This window comes from Rhinatrema bivittatum, chromosome 16 (assembly GCF_901001135.1).
Source record: "Rhinatrema bivittatum chromosome 16, aRhiBiv1.1, whole genome shotgun sequence".
In the NCBI taxonomy this organism is placed as follows: Eukaryota; Metazoa; Chordata; class Amphibia; order Gymnophiona; family Rhinatrematidae; genus Rhinatrema; species Rhinatrema bivittatum.
Window position 1 is genome coordinate 4,197,451 of NC_042630.1, and position 23,662 is coordinate 4,221,112.

Below are 23,662 nucleotides of genomic sequence, written 5' to 3' on the forward strand. Positions count from 1 at the left end.
TATGAAAGCTTTCCATAGGGCAGCTTTAACATCTCTGTTTCTTAGGCTATAAAATCATGAGAGGTCTAAAACGGGTAGATGTGAATCGGTTATTTACTCTTTCGGATAATAGAAGGACTAGGGGACACTCCATGAAGTTAGCATGGGGCACATTTAAAACTAATCAGAGAAAGTTCTTTTTTACTCAACGCACAATTAAACTCTGGAATTTGTTACCAGAGGATGTGGTTAGTGCAGTTAGTATAGCTGTGTTTAAAAAAGGATTGGATAAGTTCTTGGAGAAGTCCATTACCTGCTATTAAGTTCACTTAGAGAATAGCCACTGCCATTAGCAATGGATACATGGAATAGACTTAGTTTTTGGGTACTTGCCAGGTTCTTATGGCCTGGATTGGCCACTGTTGGAAACAGGATGCTGGGCTTGATGGACCCTTGGTCTGACCTAGTATGGCATTTTCTTATGTTCTTATTCTTCTTATGTTGCCTTTTTCTTAAGAAGATGTCCAGCAGTCTGGGGAGAGTGACAGAGGTGTAAGAGATATTGAGGAAGGACAAGTTACAGAGGGAAAAGTACATGGAGGTGTGCAGGCGAGGGTCCAGGCACGTCAGGGCTATAATAGTGAGGTTCCCCATCAGGATGATCAGGTAAATCAGTAAGAACAGAAGGAAAAGGGGGATTTGTAACTCTGGGAATTCAGGAAACCCCAGAATGATGAACTCTGTCACTGTGGTGAGATTTTCCTCTTCCATTGGGTTCTGGGAGGAAAGGAAAGGGGTCGAGACAAAAAGATGATTAGAAATCCAGCTCATTCCATGAAGAGGAGGGATGAAGTTATGATGTTCACTGCCTCCATCCCCCTGACACATTTACATTGACTTTAGCATCTGGAAAGGGAATCACAGCAGTGAATCTAGTTCAGCCCTCTTCAGACTCCCGATGTTTGTGTAATGTTTGAGTAGATGGATCACATGGAGCTTGGGAATGATATTACAGCCCATATTCACTATTCAAATTCAGTAGATCAATGGATAGGCCCAGTGCTACCTGGTATGCAAACCATGCAATTGGACAAGGCGGCACCCCCAGGAGGGCGGTGGAAGGGGACCACTAAAGGGATGTGATGTACAAAATATTGAAATAATTATTTGGGATTTGTCAGTCCTCTGCTTTCATTTGGAAGAAAGATACAATTTGGGGAACCTTGAGCCTGCTGTGTTGACTGGATGTTTCCAACCAGGAAGCTGAACTGGGATGTCCCCTCCAGCAGGCCCCTAAAAAATGTGTTTCCATACTGTGAAAAGAACCCTTGTGCCTATCTCAGGTCCCTGCTATCTAGCATACTACACAAAAGACACCTACCCGTTTGTGTTAAGCCATGTCAAACTGCCTGAATCCAGGCACATAGGACCCCAAGTTTACCATTCCTGCAGTGTCAGGAAGTAGATCCTGTCAGGTAGTAAGATAATTTATTCATTTTACTTGATAGCAGTGGGATGAATACCCAGTATTACTATTATGTACTGAATTTCACAGTCTGCTGGCATAGAAAGAGAATCCAGGAAAATTCAATCCCACAGTCTAAACATTTGGAAGGCAATGTGGATTACAGATCAAAGTGCATCTGATGTATGTAGGACAGTAAGATTACATTTGTCCTTTAGTTTCTTAACATCATAGCAACAAAGAAAAAATGCAAAATAAAAAGCACAAAATATGAAATGAGCTGAGAGAGAGCGCGGGAGCAAGAGACTCTTTATAAGGTCCTCCTAGTAGTTGACTATTTATATCACTATAGGAGGGTCAGCTAATAGCCCCAGGGTGAGCTGTTGGTGGTGGTTTAGGGTTTAGGGGCCAGTTTTACATGCAGAGTGAGACATACATGCAGAGAGTTTCCCTCCCTATGAAAGCTGGTCATTGTTGTTTGCAGATAGCCATGGGACTATGAAAAATCCATGCACATAGTAACTTCAAACCTTCCCTTTCTCCCCTGATCACGTTGAAAGTCAATGAGGCAGATTGGGCTCATTAGTCATGGCCATACATTCTGATCACAAAATAAAATGCAATGTTTTAAATATAGTTCTCAAGCCACAGTAGCTGGTTATTGGTAACCCCCAGGGCAGGAGCAGCCTGGACCCACAAAAAGGACTGGCAGGATCAGGATGAGTCTGGTCAGGTATGGAATCTTCACCTGTACTGGCCAACTCTCCCCAGGTTGGGTGCTGGTGGCCAGCAGGACTTAACAGTTGGTGAACAGAAACAGGACAGGGGCACCCACAAAAGCAAAGCAAGGCTACAAATAAAACAGACAAGAACAGAAAGGTGCCCACAGAGAATCACAAGACAAGGGAGTGCCCCAACAGAGCAGGACAGATGAAACACTACAACAAAATAAGGACAGGCAATCAGAAAGCCACTATACTGGGGCCAGTACAAGTAACAAAACAAACAAGACTAAATCTAAAACAGGAGAAAACAAACAGATGAGCCTAAAACACAAACAGAGACTAGAAAAGTCACTAAACTGGGGTCTAAGCAGGATACACAACAAGGCAGAAAACAAGACCAGGGTGACCATAACAAGGAGAAGAGGGACTCCAAGCTGAGACAGGGTGCTGAGAGCAAGGCAGGCTTAAATGGCTGTGGCAGTGCTGATTCATGTTGCAAACATGGCCTCCAGTGTCCTCCAAACCAGCAGCAGGACCATAGTTCACTGAGGGCTCCTGCTGGTGGGAGGGCAGCACTGCAGCTCATTCTCTTAGAAAAGTTGGGTAATGAACATTGTCATCCTCAAACATTTCATCTGAGACACTTTGCACATCTCAAACTCACAAATGTATTTATTTATACGTTATATTCTGTGATTTCATTTATTCAACATGGATCACACTACCTAAATAATAATACATTATTTATGGGGCATACTAGGTTATCCAAATAGGGCATTCAGAGTCCTTTCTCTTTTGGTAATTCAAATGTGCCCCTGTCACCATAAAAAAAAGGAACATAGAATATGAGGCACCTGATAAAGAACTATCATGCATGGAGTCTGTGCTTAATAATATGATATGTCAGTCACCAAACATTGAAAAATCATCATCTGATAAACTGGAATATTTATTTTCTATTAAAAACTTTTCTGAAGGCAGCTTTTACTTCTCTGTTTTTCAGACTGTAAATGAAAGGGTTAATCATGGGAATTAAAACATTATACAGCAGAGCAAAGATCTTGTTCAGATCCAGTGACTGCATGGACACTGGTCTCATATACAAACACATTATGGTCCCATAGAAGAGAATAACGACCGTGAGGTGGGAGGAGCAGGTGGAGAAGGCTTTGCGTCTCCCCTCGGTGGATCGGATCCTCAGGATGGTGGAGATGATGTAGACGTAAGATGTCAGGGTTGTGATAAAGCAGGGAAGAGCTACAAATGCACCCAAAATGAGTGTTACACTTTCACTGGTGGAGGTGCTGGTGCAGGAGAGTTTAAGCAGTGCCGAGAGGTCACAGAAGAAATGATTAATCTCATTGGATCCACAGTAAGAGAAATGAGAAAGAAGTACAGTGTTTATCGTTGTGTCAAGAAAGCCCAAGATCCAGGTCCCTGTGGCCATTAACACACAAAGCCTCTGATTCATAATCACAGCGTAACGCAGGGGGTGACAGACTGCCACATAGCGGTCATAAGCCATGACTGAGATAATAACAAATTCTATAGATGCAAAACATAGAAAAAAATACATCTGTGTAATACAGCATTTTAGAGAAATAAGCCGCCCTTTCCTTAAGAGGATGTCCAGGAGTTTGGGGAGAGTGACTGAGGTGGAGGAGATATCGAGGAAGGACAAGTTACAGAGGAAAAAGTACATGGGGGTGTGCAGGTGAGGGTCCAGGCACGTCAGGGCTATAATAGTGAGGTTCCCCATCAGGATGATCAGGTAAATCAGTAAGAACAGAAGGAAAAGGGGGATTTGCAGGTCTGTAAATTCAGGAAAGCCCAGAATGATGAACTCTGTCACATTGGAAATATTTCTGTTCTCCATTGGATTCTGGGAGGAGAGGAAAGGGAGAGACAGAGATACAGTATTTAGAAATCCAGCTCATTCCATGCAGAGGCAGGGTAAAGATACAAAGTCTGCTGCCCTTGACAAATTCTCATTGACCTTGGTATTTGGGTAAAAGGCATCAGTGAATCCGGTCCCACCTTCCTCAGGCTCTGCACATTTGGGTAAGGATTACAAAGAGGCTTGGAAACAGCTCCCACCTGATGACATGAGCTCTCCTCACCTATGTGCCATATGGTCAGAGTGTCTCTTTAGTTTCACAGATCCTCAATGTTGGTCTGTACTCTTGATGTAGACACACTTTCGGGTTTATGCAATCTCTTTACACGCTCTGTGAGAATGTCTCCCCCCCCCCCTTCATACACACACACACACACACACACACACACACACTCACACATAATGAGTTGCACAGAAGTGCAAGCATGTGCACGCATTTATATGCTGAGTTACTCACACACACACACACACACACACTCACACACACACACACACATACACACAGACACACACACACTCCCCACTGCTCTTCCTTACCTTTCAGCAGTTATCTGTTCATAATTCCTCAGCTTCTCCTGCATAGACATTATTACTACTTCTGTCTACTCTTTCTGACTCCTAGGCACATTCTTTGCAATGGATCTTATCTCTTTACGCACCTCCAAATCCTGCCACCGATTCCACTGCTCTCGTGAGATCCTTCTGCTCTTTGTTATCACAGACTGCCCACCTCAGGACTGAGCTCTCACCTCGATGTCACCCCTCTGTCACTGGGGTCCTCTTTTGGGGTAGATCCTGGCGTAGAGCTGCCATTAGTACCTTCCTGGCTAAGCCCTGTTTTATGTGTTCTTTCTGTGTGCAGGTCTGTTGCTTCACTTATTATAAAAACACTAGGAATACATTAAAAACATTTGTGAGCAAGGTGGAAGGGATGAAAAGAAGTGGGCTGAAGGAGCGGGTGCCAGACAGGAATGACTCTCATTTCTCAGAGGGCAGGCTATGAGTTGAGCAGACTCATTAGAATGCCATGGAGAATATTTTTGATTCCTGGATGCAATCTATCTTTTGGGTTGGGCTCTATATTATATCTTTACCTGGGCAGGGAAGAGTCAGGGTCAGTGATGGAATTGATGTACCCGCAGTGTCATGGTAAGAGTGGACATGCATTTAATTCAGAAAGCGTGAGACAAGAATTTAACACAGACCTTCCCCACCACTTCCAGAGTAAAAAGCAAGGTGCAGGGATCCTGTTTTCAAAATATGTTAGCTTTGTCTGACATAAAGAGTTTAGATATAAAAATGGTACATTTAAGCCTAATCCCTTCTGGCATTGCAGATGTGGAGCAGTAAATGACAGTAAATGTTTACTTCCAGATCAAGACAATTCTGCCTTTGTGTCCCAGCTCTCCTCTTGCCCGTCTGTATGGCTGATTCACTCTTAGGTGCAGGAGACTTTAAAGTAATCACTGATAAATCAGGTTCTGGAGAGATGGCAGAAGACACAACGGCGGGAAGACCAGTATTCAGTCTATATCTTTATCTATATCTTTCCAATCCCAGGCATTTGAACCTATAAGGAGAGCCGTGCACCCACATTCCCCTCTCACCTGCAGTACATAAAAACATCCAATCACATGAAAAGCACCAGTAATAATTACGATAAGCTTGCAAGGCACTCACTCAGTCTGTTCAGAAGATACTTGAGTTCTGTTCTTTCAACTACCATCCATTATCTTCTCTGTAAAGCTTGCCACCATAGAGCCCCTATATCCCTTCTATTCTAGAGCTGAAAGTGCTAGCAATAAACAGCCCTTACCCTCAGTATGAGTGATGAGACGGCAGCAGCTGTGATCTGCTGCTCCTCAGCTCTCAGAAGTATTCATACCCCCTGCAGCTCCCTTTGGGACAAGATCCCAGAGGCTGAAAATGTGAAGCCAGCGTGCACATCAGGGCATCAGGTGAGCTTTGCTTTAGGTGCCATATGCTGTACCACTTAAATATTGTCTACATACTCTGGGGTGCGCTTTCTCTCTCTGGGGGATGATGAAATTCAGGGTCATCCCTAAACATTCCTCTTGCATTGCAGGCACTGACTTATAGCAAGGGGAAGGCAGTAGCCCAAATGGGCCAGAGGCTGGAGGAAGCAGCTTGGCTGTGTGTGTCAGAGAAGGGATGAGGAAGGAGAGGGGGTGATTGCTGGTGAGATGGTAGGAGAGAGGGAGTGAGTGCTGGAATCAGCTTGGGGAGGAGAAGGGGTAGAGAAGTCTGCTAAGGGGAGGGATGCTTAGTGTGTATGTGTTCATATAGGTGAGGGGGGGAGGGATACACAGAGAGAGGTTAAGGGGTGAGATGAAAGGGAGGGGATAAGGAACAGGGAATGGAATAAGGGGGAAAGCAAGCTGGTGAGGATTGATAGAATTCCCATTACCAATTTGACTGCAGTGTTGTAAGGGGTTAAACCAGCTATGATAAATTGTTTTTCTCCAGCATCTTTCCTAGTGGAAATACTAGGATTTTATTTTATTTTTTTCCAGTTTGGGGGTTTTTCAAATAAAGCTGGCACAAACATTTTGATAAATCAAGCCCATTGATGTCTTGTTTCTCAGTACTGATTGTTAGAGTCCAATACAAGCTACAGTGAGCAGATTCAGCAGTGTGAAGTGACTGATGCATATTTATTCCCTTTGCACTTTACTTTCAGTATGAAATGCTTGAGAAAAGGTTTTCCTTCTCTTGGTGCTATTTCTTTTAATGGTAATTCTAAATGTGTGTTGGCGTCCCTACACTGGCTCCCAATACAGCACGGATAAAATATAATCCATAAATTAAGTGCTAGCACCTGTACCCGTTCTGCGCCCGGGCGGCGAGCCTTTTTATTGGCACATCTGTTCTTGTATGGAAGCGTTAGCTGAAAAGGAAAAACAAAATTGTTTTCAGCCAGGGCAAGGGTCGTGGAGGCAGATTTGCTAAAGCCAGGGCTGGCAAAGTTTATTTACCAAGGGGGAAAGCCGACAGTCACTCAGCAGTGCATGGTTCGGAGAAATGTATCCTTGAAGGATACTAATGAAACAGGAGAGTTAGGGCATCCCAACAGAGAGGTTCCAATAAAAGCAAACATAGTTCATGTGCCTATATGTAAAAAATCACCAAAGCTAATGATTTCTGAATTATCCCAAACAACTGAAAAGCAGGTTGTTAAAACAAACAAAAAACACACTTTGAAATGTCTGTATGCCAATGCCAGAAGTCTAAGTAGTAAGATGGGAGAGATAGAGTGTATAGCAGCAAATGATGAGATTGACATAATTGGCATCACAGAGACCTGGTGAAGGAGGATAACCAATGGGGCAGTGCTATATCAGGGTACAAATTATATTGCAATGATAGGGAGGAACAACTTGGTGGGGATGTGGCACTTTATGTCCAGGAGGGTATAGAGTCCAACAGCATAAAGATCATACAAGAGAGTAAATGCTCAGTAGAATCTATATGGATAGAAATCCTATGTGTGTTGGGTAAGAGTATAGTGATAGGAGTATACTACCATCCACCTGGACAAAATGGTCAGACAGATGATGAAATGCTAAGAGAAATCAGGGAAGCAAATCAATTTGGCAGTGCAGTAATAGTGGGAGATTTCAATTACCCCAATATTGACTGGGTATATGTAACATCAGAACTTGCTAGAGACATAAAGTTCCTGGATGTAATAAATGACTGCTTCATGGAGCAATTGATTCAGGAACCAAATAGAGGGAGCTATTTTAGATTTAATTCTTAGTGGAACGCAGGATTTGGTGAGAGAAGTAACGGTGGAGGGGCCATTTCGCAACAGTGATCATAACATGATCAAATTTAAACTAATAACTGGAAGGGGACAATAAGTAAAATCTGCAGCTCTAACACTAAACTTTCAAAAGGGAAACTTTGATAAAATGAGGAAAATAGTTAGAAAAAAACTGAAAGGTGCAGCTGCAAAGGTTAAAAGTGTTCAACAGGCATGGAATTGTTCAAAAATACAATCCTAGAGGCACAGTCCATATGTATTCTACACATTAAGAAAGGTGGAAGGAAGGCAAAAAGATTACCGTCATGGTTAAAAGGTGAGGTGAAGGAGGCTATATTAGCCAAAAAAAATCCTTCAAAAATTGGAAGAAGGATCCATCAGAAGAAAATAGGATAAAACATAAGCATTGCCAAGTTAAGTCTAAAACATTGATAAGACAGGCGAAGAGAGAATTTGAAATGAAGTTGGCTGTAGAGGCAAAAACTCATAAAATTGTTTTTTAAATATATCCGAAGCAAGAAACCTGTGAGGGAGTCGGTTGGACTATTAGATGACCGAGGGGTTAAAGGGGCTCTTAGGGAAGATAAGGCCATTGCAGAAAGACTAAATGAATTCTTTGCTTCCGAGTTTACTAATGAGGATGTTGGGGAGATACCAGTTCCTGAGATGGTTTTCAGGGGTGATGACTCAGACGAACTGAACGAAATCACTGTGAACCTGGAAGATGTAGTAGGCCAGATTGACAAACTAAAGAGTGGCAAATCACCTGGACTGGATGGGATGCATCCTAGGGTACTGAAGGAACTCAAAAATGAAATTTCTGATCTATTAGTTAAAATTTGTAACCTATCATTAAAATCATCCATTCTACCTGAAGACTGGTGGCCAATGTAACCCCAATATTTAAAAAAGGCACCAGGGGCGATCCGGGTAACTATAGACCAGTGAGCCTGACTTCAGTGCTGGGAAAAATAGTGGAAACTATTCTCAAGATCAAAATCAGTGGAAGGGAGTGGGCAGTGGAGTGCCTCAGGGATCTGTATTGGGACCCTTACTTTTCAATATATTTATAAATGATCTGGAAAGAAATACAATGAGTGAGGTAATCAAATTTGCAGATAATACAAAATTGTTCTGAGTAGTTAAATCACAAGTGGATTGTGATAAATTGCAGGAAGACCTTGTGAGACTGGAAAATTGGGCATCCAAATGGCAGATGAAATTTAATGTGGATAAGCGCAAGGTGATGCATATAGGGAAAAATAACCCATGCTATAGTTACACAATGTTAGGTTCCATATTAGGTGCTACCACCCAAGAAAGAGATCTAGGCATCATAGTAGATAACACATTGAAATCGTCAGTTCAGTGTGCTGCGGCAGTCAAAAAAGCAAACAGAATATAAGGAATTATTAGAAAGGGAAAGGTGAATAAATTGGAAAATGTCATAATGCCTCTGTATTGCTCAATGGTGAGATTGCACCTTGAATACTGTGTACAATTTTGGTTGCCGCATCTCAAAAAAGATATAGTTGTGATGGAGAAGGTACAGAGAAGGGCTACCAAAATGATAAGGGGAATGGAACAGCTCCCTATGAGGAAAGACTAAAGAGGTTAGGACTTTTCAGCTTGGAGAAGAGATGGCTGGGATATGACAGAGGTGTTTAAAATCATGAGAGGTCTAGAATGGGTAAATGTGAATCGGTTATTTACTCTTTCAGATAATAGAAAGACTAGTGGACACTCCATGAAGTTATCAAATAGAACATTTAAAACTAATTGGAGAAAGTTCTTTTTCACTCAACGCACAATTAAACTCTGGAATTTGTTGCCAGGGGATGTGGTTAGTGCAGTTAGTGTAGCTGGGTTTAAAAAAGGATTGGATAAGTTCTTGGAGAAGAAGTCCATTACCTGCTATTAATGAAGTTGACTTAGAAAATAGATACTGCTATTATCAGAAACTATAACATGGAATAGACTTAGTTTTTGGGAACTTGCCAGGTACTTGTAGCTTGGATTGGCCATTGTTGGAGACAAGATGCTGGGCTTGATGGACCCTTGGTGTGACCCAGTATGACATGTTCTTATTTTAAACGATTTCTTTGCTTCTATGTTTACTGAAGAGGATGTTGGGAGATACCCATTCTGGAGACATTTTTAAAGGGTGATGATTCAGATGAACTGAACCATACCACAGTGAACCTGGAAGATGTGGTAGGCCAGTTTGACAAACTGACGAGTAGTAAATTTTGCCTCTACAGCCAACTTCTTTTCAAATTTTCTCTTAGTCTGTCTTATCACTGTCTTACATTTCACTCCAATGCTTATGCTTTATCCTATTTTCTTCTGATGGATCCTTCTTCCAATTTTTGAATGAAGATTTTTTGACTAAAATATCCTTTTTCACCTCACTTTTTAGCCATGTTGGCAATTGTTTGACCTTCCTTCCACCTTTTTTAATGTGTGGAATACATATGGACTGTTCTTCTAGGATGGTATTCTTCTAACAATGACCACGCCTCTTGCACACTTTTTACCTTTGTAGCTGCACCTTTGAATTTTTTAAAACTATTTTTCTCATTTTATCAAAGTTTGCCTTTTGAAAGTTTAGTGCTAGAGCTGTGTATATATTTACTGTCCCCCTTCCTGTGATTAATTCAAATTTGATCATATTATGATCACTATTGCCAAGCGGCCCCCACCACCTTTACCTCTCTCAAGAAATCATGCGCTGCACTGAGAATTAGATCTAAAATTGTTCTCTCTCTCATAGCTTCCTGAACCAATTGCTCCATAAAGCTGTCATTTATTCCATCCAGGAACTTTATCTCTCTAGCATGTCCTGATGTTTCACTTACCAAGTTAATTTTGGGGTAGTTGAAATCTCCCATTATTACTGCACTTCCAATTTGGTTAGCTTCCCTAATTTCTCTTAGCATTTCACTGTCCATCTCACCATCTTGACCAGGTGGACGGTAGTATACCCCTATCACTATAGTCTTCCCTGACACACAAGGGATTTCTACCCATAAAGATTCAATTTTGTATTTAGTCTCATGCAGGATGTTTATCCTGTTGGACTCTATGCCATCCTGGACATAAAGTGCCACACCTCCTCCCGAGTGCTCCTCTCTGTCATTGCGATATAATTTGTACCCCGGTATAGCACTGTCCCATTGGTTATCCTCTTTCCACCATGTCTGTGAGATGCCAATTAAGTCTATGTCATCATTCACTGCTATACATTCTAATTCTCCCATCTTACTTCTTAGACTTCTGGCATTAGCATACAAACATTTCAGATTGCGTTCTTTGTTTAAATTAACATTCTGCTTTTCAGTTGACAGGGATAAACTGGAATCTTTTAGCTCAGGTAATTTTTTAATTATAGTCACTTGGACGGCATTTCTTATTGTCAGAACCTCTCTGTTGGGAGGCCCTAAAGCATCTTTAGTATCTTTCAAAGATACCTCCCTCCGAACCATGCACAGTTGAGTGACTGTTGGCTTTCCATTTTGATTTAGTTTAAAAGCTGCTCTATCTCCTTTTTAAATATCCAAGAATTGTTCAGATTTTAGTGGCACAGATGTCCTTGCTGTCAGAGCTTTTGTACCAGTAGACTATGCATTTTATTTTACCAATGTGCCAAAGCAGGAGCCTGTGTGGTAAGCCCACAGGTTAATATTGACTTCGAAGCCATTGTTAGGTTTATTTGATTACACTGCTGTTGATGCTTTGATGGCTTTAGCCCTGATAAGCACTTTGGGGCAGATTTTAAAAGCCCTACACACGCCGGGCCTAAAGCCCTGGGATGCATGTAAGTCCCGGGGCTTTTCTGAATGGGCGGGCAGGGGACAGAGGCGGGACGGAGGTGGGGCGGATGGTCCGGGGGGGTTGTGCCAGGGGATCATGCGCCAGCAGTTGGAAATCGTAGCGGCCTCGGAGGGAATGGGGTAGGCCAGCTCATCTCCCCGAGGGCTCGGCGCACGCAAGGTTGCGCGCGCATGTTATAAAATCGGGCGAACATTTGTGCACGCCTACCTTTTAAAATCTGCCCCTTTATATGGAACAGACAATTAATAGCCAAAATGTATAATGTCGTGAAGGAACCACCTCAACCATTGGATTTGATGTTCTGGAGGATCATAGTCCATTGGATGATGATGATTATGTGGTTGGATAGACAAAGAAGTGGGTTTGAAGAAGATCCAAACTTTTTAGAGTATCTGGAATATGATTTTTGTCTGTCAAGGCCAGATTTTAGAAAGATAATTACTAAAATCAGTGGAAGTTGAAAGAGCAAAGTGTAAAGCTAGTTTGGAGATAAAGAGCTATGTGTGCTTTTACTTTAAGTGTGGTTTAATGTTGAATGTAGCAGATGCGGCTGTACAGGGAAAGGGGATTGGGTGGAGACAAGGGATTATAGGTGAGAGGGAATTGAGGAAATCGGTTATGGTGAATGTTTGATGAGCTTACATCCTTCATAGAAATATATTTAAGATTTTCATGATTTAATCTTTCATTTAAAAATACAAATATGCATTACAACGGTGAGAGGTGGTAGATTTGTAGTTTAGTTTAAAAACTTTAATAAAATATAATTAAGTAGAAAACATTTCATAGTAAGAATATTTCTCTTTCCCATAAAAATCTCTCTCTTAATAACTAGTCAAATTGTACTTTGTTTTGTTAAACATGTGATTATCTTATTCCATAACTGTTTGATTTCTGGAAAGGACAAAATCTGTGTAGACATGTGCCTCACTCTGTATTGCATTTAATACAAATATCAGATTATAAAATTTGGGCATTAAAAGCCCAAATATCAATCTTTTTGTCAAACAATATGGTATCTTTGTGAGATATTTCTTGTAGATAATGAGATTCATATATTCAATGGTATTTATCCAAATAACATAAGTTGTCTGGGTAAATACGGACTTCTGATATTAGAGCCATTTATCTAGCTAGATTTCCCTGGATAACTCAGGGTCATTTCAGGAGTTTTCCCAAGTGGAGTTATCTGGTTATTTCTGATATTCAGAGCTAGCTGGGAACATATCTGGTTAATTCTGGTCATGCCATAGGGGAAATCTTAAAATAAGCTGGATAACTCATTATGAAACTCAGTGATGTAGAATAAGTTAATTTGTCGTGGTCATACTTTCTATTCACAGATGAGAATTGCAATGATTTTTATATTGTCAGAGCCTTACATGTAATGAATTATGTCCTACGCAAACCATGCTCTTCTGAAAATCGTTACTTAACAATGTCATACACAAAGTCCTACAAGATGTCAGATTCCTGCCCATTCTTTCTTTGGTAAAACACATATGCAAGCAGACGGTCATTGATGTATTTGTTATTGTATTTTAAATGTTTTACCCACTGTATACAATGTTCAGAGTGGGGAACATCTACAAAACAAATAAAAGAAAAAAATCAGACATTAAATAACATAAAATACATGGCCTGCATGCTCATTAACAAATTGAAAAAGAAACTCCACCATCATCACAGAAAAAGGAATGGAGAACATGAGGAACCAGGTAAAATGCTGCTTCATATCAATTATACCCTTAAAAATGAGCTCTGTTTGATATTCAGGAGCTGCACTGCAACTGATTATGCCAATCACCAAACAGAAATGTTCTTCTAATAAATAGCAAAATCTATTTTCTATAAAACACTTTCCTTAGGGCAGCTTTTACCTCTCTGTTTTTCAGGCTGTAAATGATGGGATTAAACAAAGGAAGTAAAACATTGTACAGCAAAGCAATGAGCTTGTTCTGATCCAGTGACTGCATGGATGTTGGTCTCATATACAAACAGATCAGAGTCCCATAAAAGAGAATAACGACCGTGAGGTGGGAGGAGCAGGTGGAGAAGGCTTTGCGTCTCCCCTCTGTGGAACGGATCCTCAGGATGGTGGAGATGATGTAGACATAAGAAGTAAGAGTTGCAGTAAAGCAGGGCAGAGCTACAAACACACCCATGATGTATGTTATACTATCAATGGTGGAGGTGCTGGTGCAGGAGAGTTTTAGCAGTGCTGAGAGGTCACAGAAGAAATGGTTAATCTCATTGGACCCACAATAAGAGAAATGAGATACAAGATAAGTGTGTGTTGCTGGTTCCAGAAAGCCAAGGATCCATGACACAGCGGCCATCAGAATGCAGAGTTTCTGATTCATAATCACACCATAGCGCAGGGGATGACAAATTGCGATGTAGCGGTCAAAAGCCATAACAGAAATAATAACAAATTCCACATATGCAAAGCACAGAAAAAAATACATCTGTGTAAGACATCCTTGTACAGAAATACTCTTACCCTTCCTTAAGATGATGTCTAGTAGTTTGGGAAGAGTGACTGAGGTGGAGGAGATATCGAGGAAGGACAAGTTACAGAGGAAAAAGTACATGGGGGTGTGCAGGTGAGGGTCCAGGCACGTCAGGGCTATAATAGTGAGGTTCCCCATCAGGATGATCAGGTAAATCAGTAAGAACAGAAGGAAAAGGGGAATTTGTAGGTTTGGGAATTCAGGAAATCCCAGAATGATGAATTCTGTCACTGTGGAGATATTTTTCTTTTCCATAGGAGTCTGGGAGAAATGGGAAGGGATGGAGAGAAAGAGATGATTAGAAATCCAGCTCATTCCAGGCAGTGAAAGGGTGCGGCTGTGAAGTTTGCTGCCCTCTGAGACATTCACTGTAACTTGGGTTATTAAATAGATGACAGCAGTGAATGTGATTCAGCCTTCCTGAAACTCCTCACAGTTGGGTAATTGTTGAGTAGATGACGTGTACAGGAGTTGGGAAGAGATCTCATCCAGTCTACCAGAGTTAAAAAAAAAGTTAAAAACCTGGCTCTTCAGGCAAGCGTTCCAATCTCCAGAATGTAACTAAGCGTCTTATCCTGATTGAACTTGGGAATACTCTGTATTACAGTTAATAATATGCAATTCTATGCAAAATTAAATTTCAATTTAATCTTATGTTTAATTTAAGTTCAACACGCTAATTGGCCTAATTTTAAGTTAATTTATGAAAATATTTAAGGATTTATTGTTATTGTTCAATGTTCTTTGTAAAAAAAAAAACCCGGTCTGACCTCCCTGACCAGGGCAATCTTTTCATTCCATGTAAACCGGACTGATTTGTATTGTATACAGGAATTCCGGTATATAAAAATTAAAAATAAATAAATAAATAAATAAATCTTGTGACATTAGCTCGATCCCACCCCACAATACAAAGGCTATAGTGTTCATGGATTGCACAGTAGGTTTGGCAGTGACCATACACAAGGTTTAATGCACTCTCCTCATGCTTTATTTGAAAGTCCCGAACTCCACTGCCCTTTCTTTCATTTTAACCCTCATTTACTCCTAGGTCCCTGGATGCCCCTGCATATAACATGGAAATCGAGCACCTCTGCTCTCTCTGCTTCCTTAGTGCTTTCCTTTCTTTACTCCAGAGCTTGGACCCCTCTCTATCATTCTCTCCACCTTCCAATTCTGCCTTCAATCTGACTTGTCTCCTATGAACCCTTCCCATGTTGACTCATCTGCTCTCTGTTACAACAGACTGCCTATACCTGTGCTCTCCTCTCCTCTCTTCCCTGTACCTTCTCTGTCACTGTAAGTTCTTTGGGGGCAGGTCCGAACCTGCCTCTTTGGTTAAGCTTAATAAACCTTGTGCCCCTTATCCTTTCTTTGTGCAGCCCGGATGCTTCTGCTGTCACCTCCCCTATTTTCTGGATAAATTATTTCCCAGTGAATTGCTGCCTGGATGAAATGTACTCACATAAGAAGAGGCAGGGTTGGAAGTACTCTGGGAGGAGGGAAAGATTTAACTGGACAGCTCTGATCTTCAGCTAAAGGTATCTGGGCAGGTGGTCAAGATGAAGGTCAATCCTAGAAATCACTAGATAACTCTGTTCAGATATATTCAGTTGCTCTTTCCACAATGTTAGTGTCACTGAACATCCAGGGAAAGTCAACCAAATAATGCCAGCTGGTTAATTTTGCTGTGCCATTGAATATGATCTCATAGTAACTGTAAAACAGTGAATCCAGACGTCTGCACATTTCATTCACAGCCCTACAATAGAAAAATGCAGCCAACCAGACAAAAACCACCAGTGATACTTATGACAAATGTAACAGGCACTCAGTCTGCTCAGAAGATTCTTGGGTTCTGCTCTTGCTGCCCATAAAGCCCCTCCAGTCCCAAGATGAAAGTGATAATGATATGCAGCATCCCTACAGCTCTTACCTTCAGGATCACTGACGGGCAGACCCTGGTTCTGCAGTTAGTCCTGTGCAGTTACTCACTTTTATCTTCACTGGCGATCCCTTTGGGGAAGGATCCCTGAGGATGAACTTGTCAAGTCACAGAGAAGGAAGGGAGCTCTGCTTTGGGGGAGACTGCAGTACGTACTGATTGAAGAAAGGGTCTTAACTATCCACAGCCAATGAAAATCATCAAAATGTCAATATATGGACATACGTAAGAAAGAGAGACAGAATGCAAAATCCTTGGGAAAAGATGCCATGGATAATATGTTTCATTGTTGATAAAGTCTTTGCAGGTAATTTTGTAGCATCATGATGTGAGCTATCAGACACAGAATAATTTTTAAAGTGTGTCCTTGGCATTCATGGCTATGAGGCCTCATGTTTTTTAATTTAGCTTTTATTTTTGGAGATATTGACGAGCACAGTTTATTTTGAATTTAAGTAAGCAGTCTTGTGCATATGAGTTCCCTTTGAAAACTATGCAAGCAAAAATGCAGCCACTTTCACCTGCTATTTGGTGCACTTTATTTTGCCGAGAGAATTTACATGCATACTCGTTTTAGATGCGAATTCTATAACAGCGAGCTGAGGCTTTCTGTGCAGCAGTCAGCTTAGAAAATGTAGGGGATTTCGTGCACATTCAGGCACCATCGGCAGGCCCATTTCAGCATTGCTAGGGAGCAGACAATTATGTGCAAGCTCCTGAAAATAGAAAGAGATGCACAAAAATTATTTTCCTGTCCCAGAGAATGCTTCTTTCCTTTTACCATAAAAGTAAGCAAGAAATCTCTGCCACATGCACTTTTACACGCACAGACCCTGGCCCCAACTTTCAAAAGAACTTTTAGGAGTCTTAAATTCAGTTTTATGTGCATAAATGCATTTGAAAATTCAGCCTTAAAATAAAAAGATATGCGCATGAGTCTCGATCTCACCCAGTCTTCACCTCCGGAACACCTCTTCTATATGCACATAAAAATATGCCTTCACAGTCTGTATGCACATTAAGTCCCAACCTCATCCAGATGCAATCCCAGAACACCTCTCCCCAATAAGAAGATAAAAACATAAGATACTGGGTCAGACCAGGGGTCCATCAAGCCCAGCATTTATTTATTTATTTATTTATTTATTTTTAATTTTTATATACCGAAGTTCTAGTAGAGACTACAAATCACTCCGGTTTACATAAAACGAAGAACTGCTCAACAGATAGCGGAGCTTTACATGGAACCGTATAACATATGGAACAGTATAACTGGTTGAGAATTTAACATAGTGCTAAATAAAGTGATAATATTTTAACTGGTAATAAATAAAGAAATATAATATTTTATATAAGAAGTATAACTATTTAACGTAGCAATAAATATAAATATAAGCAATGCCTAATATATAAATGAAATAAAGTGAATTTTTGAGCTCAAAGATAATTGTCCAGTTGCAGATTCTTAAAAGTAGTACTTTATACAGTGTCCATAGTTAAGGGATGGAAGTCTGTCAGTCATAGTAAGATTAAGCGTCTGGGAAAGCTTGTTGGAAGAGAAAAGTTTTCAGTCTTTTTTTGAATTCTTGATAACTGGGTTCTAGTCTAAGATCTGGGGGAAGCGTGTTCCACTGGTGTGGGCCTGCTGAAGATAGCGCACGTTTGCTCAATGATGATTTAATTTGCGGAGCATGCAGTGTTCCTCTGTATGCGCTTCTGATTGGTCTGGAGGAAGTGTGCGGTTGGAGTTGAGAGCTTAATGTGATGGGGGCTAGATTGTTTGTCGCTTTGTGGATGATAGTGAATACCTTATAGAGTATCCTTTGTTTAATGGGGAGCCAATGTAAGCTCCGAAGGATTGGGGTGATATGGTCTTTTTTGTTAGTGCTAGTTAGAATTCTAGCTGCTGAATTCTGAACCATCTGTAATGGCTTGATAGTGTTGGCGGGAATACCTAGTAGCAGGGAGTTGCAGTAGTCGAGCTTGGAAAGAATGATGGATTGCAGTACTAGCCTGAAGTCGGAGAAGTGAAGGAGAAGAAGTGAAGGAAGTGAAGTGAAGTGAAGTGAAGTGAAGTGAAGGAAGTGAAGTGAGAAGAAGTGAGAAGTGAAGTCGGAGAAGTGAAGGAGGGGTTTAAGTTTTTTAAGGACTTGCATCCTGTTTCCAACAGTGGCCGATCCAAGTCACAAGTACCTGGCAAGTACCCAAACGTTAAATAAGCCTCAAACTACTATTGCTTATTAATTACTAGCAGGATATGAATTTTTCCTCTAGGAACTTATCCAAACCTTTCTCAAAGCCAGTTACACTAACTGCTGTAACCACATCCTCTGGCAATGAATTCCAGCACTTACGTATGCACTGACTAAAAAAGAATTTTCTTTGATTTGTTTTAAACGAGCTACTTGCTACCTTCATCGAGTACCCCTGGTCCTTCTATTATCTGAGACAGTAAATAACTGATTTACATTAACCTGTTCAAGTCCTTTCATGAATTTGGAGCCCTCTATCATATCCCCCGTCAGCCGTCTCTTCTCCAAGCTGAAAAGTCCTAACCTCTTTAGTCTTTCCTCATAGGGGAGCTGTTCCATTTCCCTTATCATTTTGGTTGCCCTTTCCATCGCAATTATATCTTTTTTGAGATGTGGCGACCAGAATTGTACACAGTATTCAAGGTGCAGTCTCACCATGGAGCGATACAGAAGCATTATGACATTTTCTGTTTTATTCACCATTCCCTTTCTAATAATTCCTAACATTCTGTTTGCTTTTTTGACTGCCGCAGCACACTGAACTGACAATTTCAATGTGTTATTTACTATGATGCCTAGATCTCTTTCTTGGGTGGTAGCTCCTAATATGGAATCCAACATTGTGTAACTACAGCAAGGGTTATTTTTCCCTATATGCATCACCTTGCACTTATCCACATTAAATTTCATCTGCCATTTGGACGCCCAATCTCCCGGTCTCACAATGTCCTCTTGCAATTTATCACAATCCACTTGAGATTTAACTACTTTGCATAATTTTATGTCATTGGCAAATGTTATCACATATGCACATAATAATATGCCCTCACAGTCTGTATGCAAGTTTTATTTGCACAATTTTCTAATGAGCCATTTCTGCGATTGAAGAGCTACTTTACTCCAGAACTCCCTCTTAAAAGTACTATCTAAGGTTTAGCCCCACCCTCACTGCTCTCTGTCCCTGTGTCTATATTTTCACTGTACCTGGGAAGGGCAGTTTAGGGGTCAATCAGGCTCCTACTGGAATGTTTTGCAAAAAAGATGGAGAATGATGAGAATAATTAATTAGATGTTCCCATCATTGTCCCCACAGCAGTCAGTGTGGGCAGATGTTCCCCATCTTATTTTATAAAGGTAGCCCTCAGTGTAACCAGATTCTCACAAGAATCTCCTAACATAAAAGGGCAGAGGTTCACATAATTTTCTACATATTTTTCCCCTAAACTATCTTCATACCTGGGATTATTCTGTAGTGCAGTATCTTTTATAGTATAGTGGATTATGATGCTGTGGACTAACAAATAGTGGAAAAATACTATATTTTATATTATATATGATAATTCTTTAACTTGAGAACTGAAGAAAATATTAAAACGGAATATTATTAAACCGATACGATGTGCAAACGGTTGTCGGTATATAAAAATGCTAAATAAATAAATAATAATAAATAAATTATGACTTAGAATGGTGTGCTATGGAAAGGTGAGGTAAGGTAGGTTGTTTATTAGAGGACAGAAATATCTAGAAGAAGATGGTGGCTACTAAAATGGTCACTGATCTTTGTTCTAAACCATATGGTGACAGACCTAAAGATCTAAACATGTAAACCCTAGAGGAAAATGAGATTGGGGAGATATGATACAAACATTTGAATACCTTCAAGGTTTTCATGCATAGGAGCCAAGCCTCTTTTAAAGGAAAGGAGGCTCTAGAAAGAGGAGTCATGAAATGAGGTTGAAAGGGAGAAGACTCAGAAGTAATCTTAGGAAATATTTCTTTAGAGAGATAAAACCCACCTCCAAGAGAGCTATGAAACCAAGCAAAGGAAAACCCTCCTACCAAGAAAGAAAAGCCTAATGATAGTGGTGGATCTGGAGTTAGATTCTGCAGGAGGGCACGGACCATGAAGCAGGTCCCCAGGAGGACATGGACCCCAGTGGCAAACCAGGAGGTGGTAAGGTCCCCCAGAAAGGTATGGACTCCAGTGGCAAACCAGGAGGTTTCACAGAAGGGTATGGACTCCAGTGGCAGACCGGGAGTCAGAGTCATCCCCTAAGAAGGGCACAGACCTGTCAGCAGAGTGGAAGTGGCACAGAGGAGATTGAAATGGTTTAGACCTTTCCCCCAGCAGCACCACCCACCAGCCTGGCTGCATCCTTTCACATGAGTGAGACTTGGGATAAAATGGGGAGGATAATAATAATACTTGATTAAGCGGGACAGTATGAGGTCCCTCCTATTCTATAAGGTGTATAAGGTGAGGCATATACAAGGTGGAGAAGATAAGCGGTACATGCACATGTAATCCCAAGATATAAAGGTGTAGCACTGAGTGGTAAATATTCCTTTTTGTAAAAAGAGGAACCAACTCAAATGTTTTAGACACAGTAAACTGCAGCTTTAATGTGCATCCATCTGTAATAACAGGCAGCCTGTCTTTCGGTGTCTCACCAGACTTCATTTTTAACCATTTATAGAAGTTATTACAACCTCTCTGTGATACTTAAAATGCTGACACAGTCACTACCAGTTACTTATTTTAGACTATGGCTCTCTTGTTTCTGTAAAACTGGTCCCTGCCAATGTAGCCGATGTGGAGAAACATGGTCCGTGTCAGAGGACTAGAAACCTATTGTTTCTCAACACACTTTTTGGATATGAATTAGTAAAAAGACTTATTATAGATGAATGTACATTAAAGCTGCACCTTACTGTGTCTAAAATGATGGGGGTTGGTTCCTCTTTTTACAAGAAGGGATCTTTACTGCTCAGTGCTACACCTTTATATTTTGGGCTATATTATGAGAACCAACAACCCCAAACAGCCAAATGTTAAATGTTCTTGCTTTCTTGTAGAAATGTATATAGCAGCATGGCTTGAGCCTAATTACCATGAGTGTGCTGTTTGATATCATTAGTGATGTACATAGTCTTGTAGAAATGTATATAGCAGCATGGCTTGAGCCTAATAACCGTGAGTGTGCTGTTTGATATCATTAGTGATGTACATAGTCTTGTAGAAATGTATATAGCAGCATGGCTTGAGCCTAATTACCATGAGTGTGCTGTTTGATATTCTATAGTGATGTACATAGTCTTGTAGAAATGTATATAGCAGCATGGCTTGATCCTAGTAACCATGAGTGTGCTGTTTGATATCGTTAGTGATGTACATAGTCTTGTAGAAATGCAAATAGCCACATGGCACAAGACTGGTAACCACAAGTGGATAAGTGTGTTGTCTTATATCCTGTTAGTGATGTACACAGTCATGTAGAAATGTATATAATCATATTGTCTAATAAACCTGCCAGTCCTGTTCACAGTCCCATTTGTTTTCCTGGGGTGAAGGGAGGGAAATCTCACCCACTAACACCTTCTGATGGAATCTGCCCTAGGAGGGCTCCTGCCAGGTTGATCCTAAACCCAGGATTGCCCCACAAGGGGGTGTTTTAGAGAGTGTAGTGGATGCATGGAATGGCCTCCCAGTGAAAGTGGTGGAGGCAAACTCAGTATCTGAATTCAGGAAAGCCTGGGATAAATACAGGGGAAGTCTGAGTGGGAGGTAGGGACTGTGAAGCTGAGCAATTGAGTAAAGGGGCAGATATGGTCTCGTGTTTTTGTGGCAGAGTATGAGGGTACAGGGGTAGATTCAGGAGAAACACCTGAAGGTGTGGCTTCAGAGAGAGGATGGTGGTTGCATTTAGTTTAACTTGGATTATTAAGGAGAGTGGGACAAGAATTTAATACAGATCTTCCTGACCTCTGGCAGGGATAAGAAGCATGGAGGAGGGAGCCTGCATTCCAAACAGGTTAGGTTTTCCTGAAATAAGGATGGGAATAAAAAATGTAGCACAAATCTGCTACATTTTTAAGGCAATAATAAATAAATAAATAAATAAATAAATAAATAAAATATAATATAATATAATATAATATAAATAAATAAATCAGGAACCAGGAATCAGGAATGCAGGTGATAAAGAACATTTCCAGCAGATGAGTTACAGGGGTGTCTAGACAGGCTCTTTATACAGGAGGCCCCATCATATTATCAGAGGACACAGAGGTGGATTTCCCATCATGAGCCTTTTAAATCCTAGCACGTTGGTGCACACATGTCTAGGGAGGCTCTGAAGCAGGACCTGCCACAGCATCAGTGTTGGCCAAGCTAGGACATGGCGGGCGGATGCATCTCAACTGGAAGGATTGCTTTCACTGTGAAGAAAGCGCAGTAGGTTGTGTGATGGACTCATGGTCCACCGAGCATAAAAATTTATATTATTCAGTGGTTAGGAGAGTGATACATTAAAGTCTATGGAGGTGAATGAAGTGGTTAGGAGGGAGATATCATTGAAGTCTATGGATGTGAATGATGTGGTTAGGAAGGAGATACCATTGAAGTCTAAGGAGGGGAATGATGTGATTAGGAGGGAGATACCATTGAAGTCTATGGAGGGGAATGATAAGGTTAGGAGAGTGATACCATTGAAGTCTATGGAGGGGAATGATAAGGTTAGGAGGGTGATATCATTGAAGTCTATGGAGGGGAATGATGTGATTAGGAGGGAGATACCATTGAAGTCTATGGATGTGAATGATGTGGTTAGGAGGGTGATACCATTGAAGTCTATGGAGGTGAATGTGGTTAGGAGGATGATACCATTGAGGTCTATGGAGGGGAATGATGTGGTTAGGAGAGTGATACCATTGAAGTCTATGGAGGGGAATGATGTGGTTAGGAGGGTGATACCATTGAAATCTATGGAGGGAAATGATGTGGTTAGGAGGGAGATACCATTGAAGTCTATGGAGGAGAATGATGTGGTTAGGTGGGTGTTTATTTATTTATTTAAGGGTTTTTTTATATACCGCGGCACGTATGGAACATCACCTCAGTTTACATTAGAACATAATGCAGCAACAAGCTTTACAATGAAATAAAATAAACCAACAATGTATAAATATGTGAATTAATTAACAGTAACAACAACAAGTGTATAAAGATACATAGTATACTGAAGAAAATGGTAATAATTATAAGCATAATAAATTTTTTTGGGTTATGGAATAGTTCATAAAGTTAAGGCAATGAAGGGTAATATGAAAGATCATATATTGAAGGCAAAGAAGGGTAAGCATTAAGGGGATTCTGAAAGTTTATACTATAGTTGTGGGAAGTACTAGGGTGATAGCAGGGGAAAAAGGGTGCCAGGGGGAGGTTTTGGTAGGAAATTAAGAGACAATAGGGGGACAAGAGAA

The 23,662-nt window shown here is 40.8% G+C and overlaps 2 protein-coding genes across 2 annotated transcripts; both read right to left on the reverse strand.

The window, feature by feature from the left end:
• Nucleotides 1–3,118: 3,118 nt before the first annotated feature.
• Nucleotides 3,119–4,045, reverse strand: LOC115078438 (olfactory receptor 5V1-like). Its single transcript, XM_029581352.1, has one exon. It carries the CDS (start codon nucleotides 4,043–4,045, stop codon nucleotides 3,119–3,121), a length of 927 nt encoding a protein of 308 aa, XP_029437212.1.
• Nucleotides 4,046–13,528: 9,483 nt separating this feature from the next.
• LOC115078439 (olfactory receptor 5V1-like) lies at nucleotides 13,529–21,328 on the reverse strand. The gene is made up of 2 exons (XM_029581353.1): nucleotides 21,292–21,328; nucleotides 13,529–14,430 (listed from the first exon to the last, which is right to left on the reverse strand). Exons 1-2 carry the CDS (start codon nucleotides 21,326–21,328, stop codon nucleotides 13,529–13,531), a joined length of 939 nt encoding a protein of 312 aa, XP_029437213.1.
• Between the last annotated feature and the right edge of the window lie 2,334 nt (nucleotides 21,329–23,662).

Coding starts and splice junctions, on each gene's coding strand:
- LOC115078438 (XM_029581352.1), bottom strand. CDS start 4,045: ATGGAGAACAGAAATATTTCCAATGTGACAGAGTTCATCATTCTGGGC.
- LOC115078439 (XM_029581353.1), bottom strand. CDS start 21,328: ATGTACATCACTAATGATATCAAACAGCACACTCATG. Junction 14,431..21,291: donor TATCAAACAGCACACTCATG/GTAATTAGGCTC, acceptor ATATCTCCACAG/TGACAGAATTCATCATTCTG.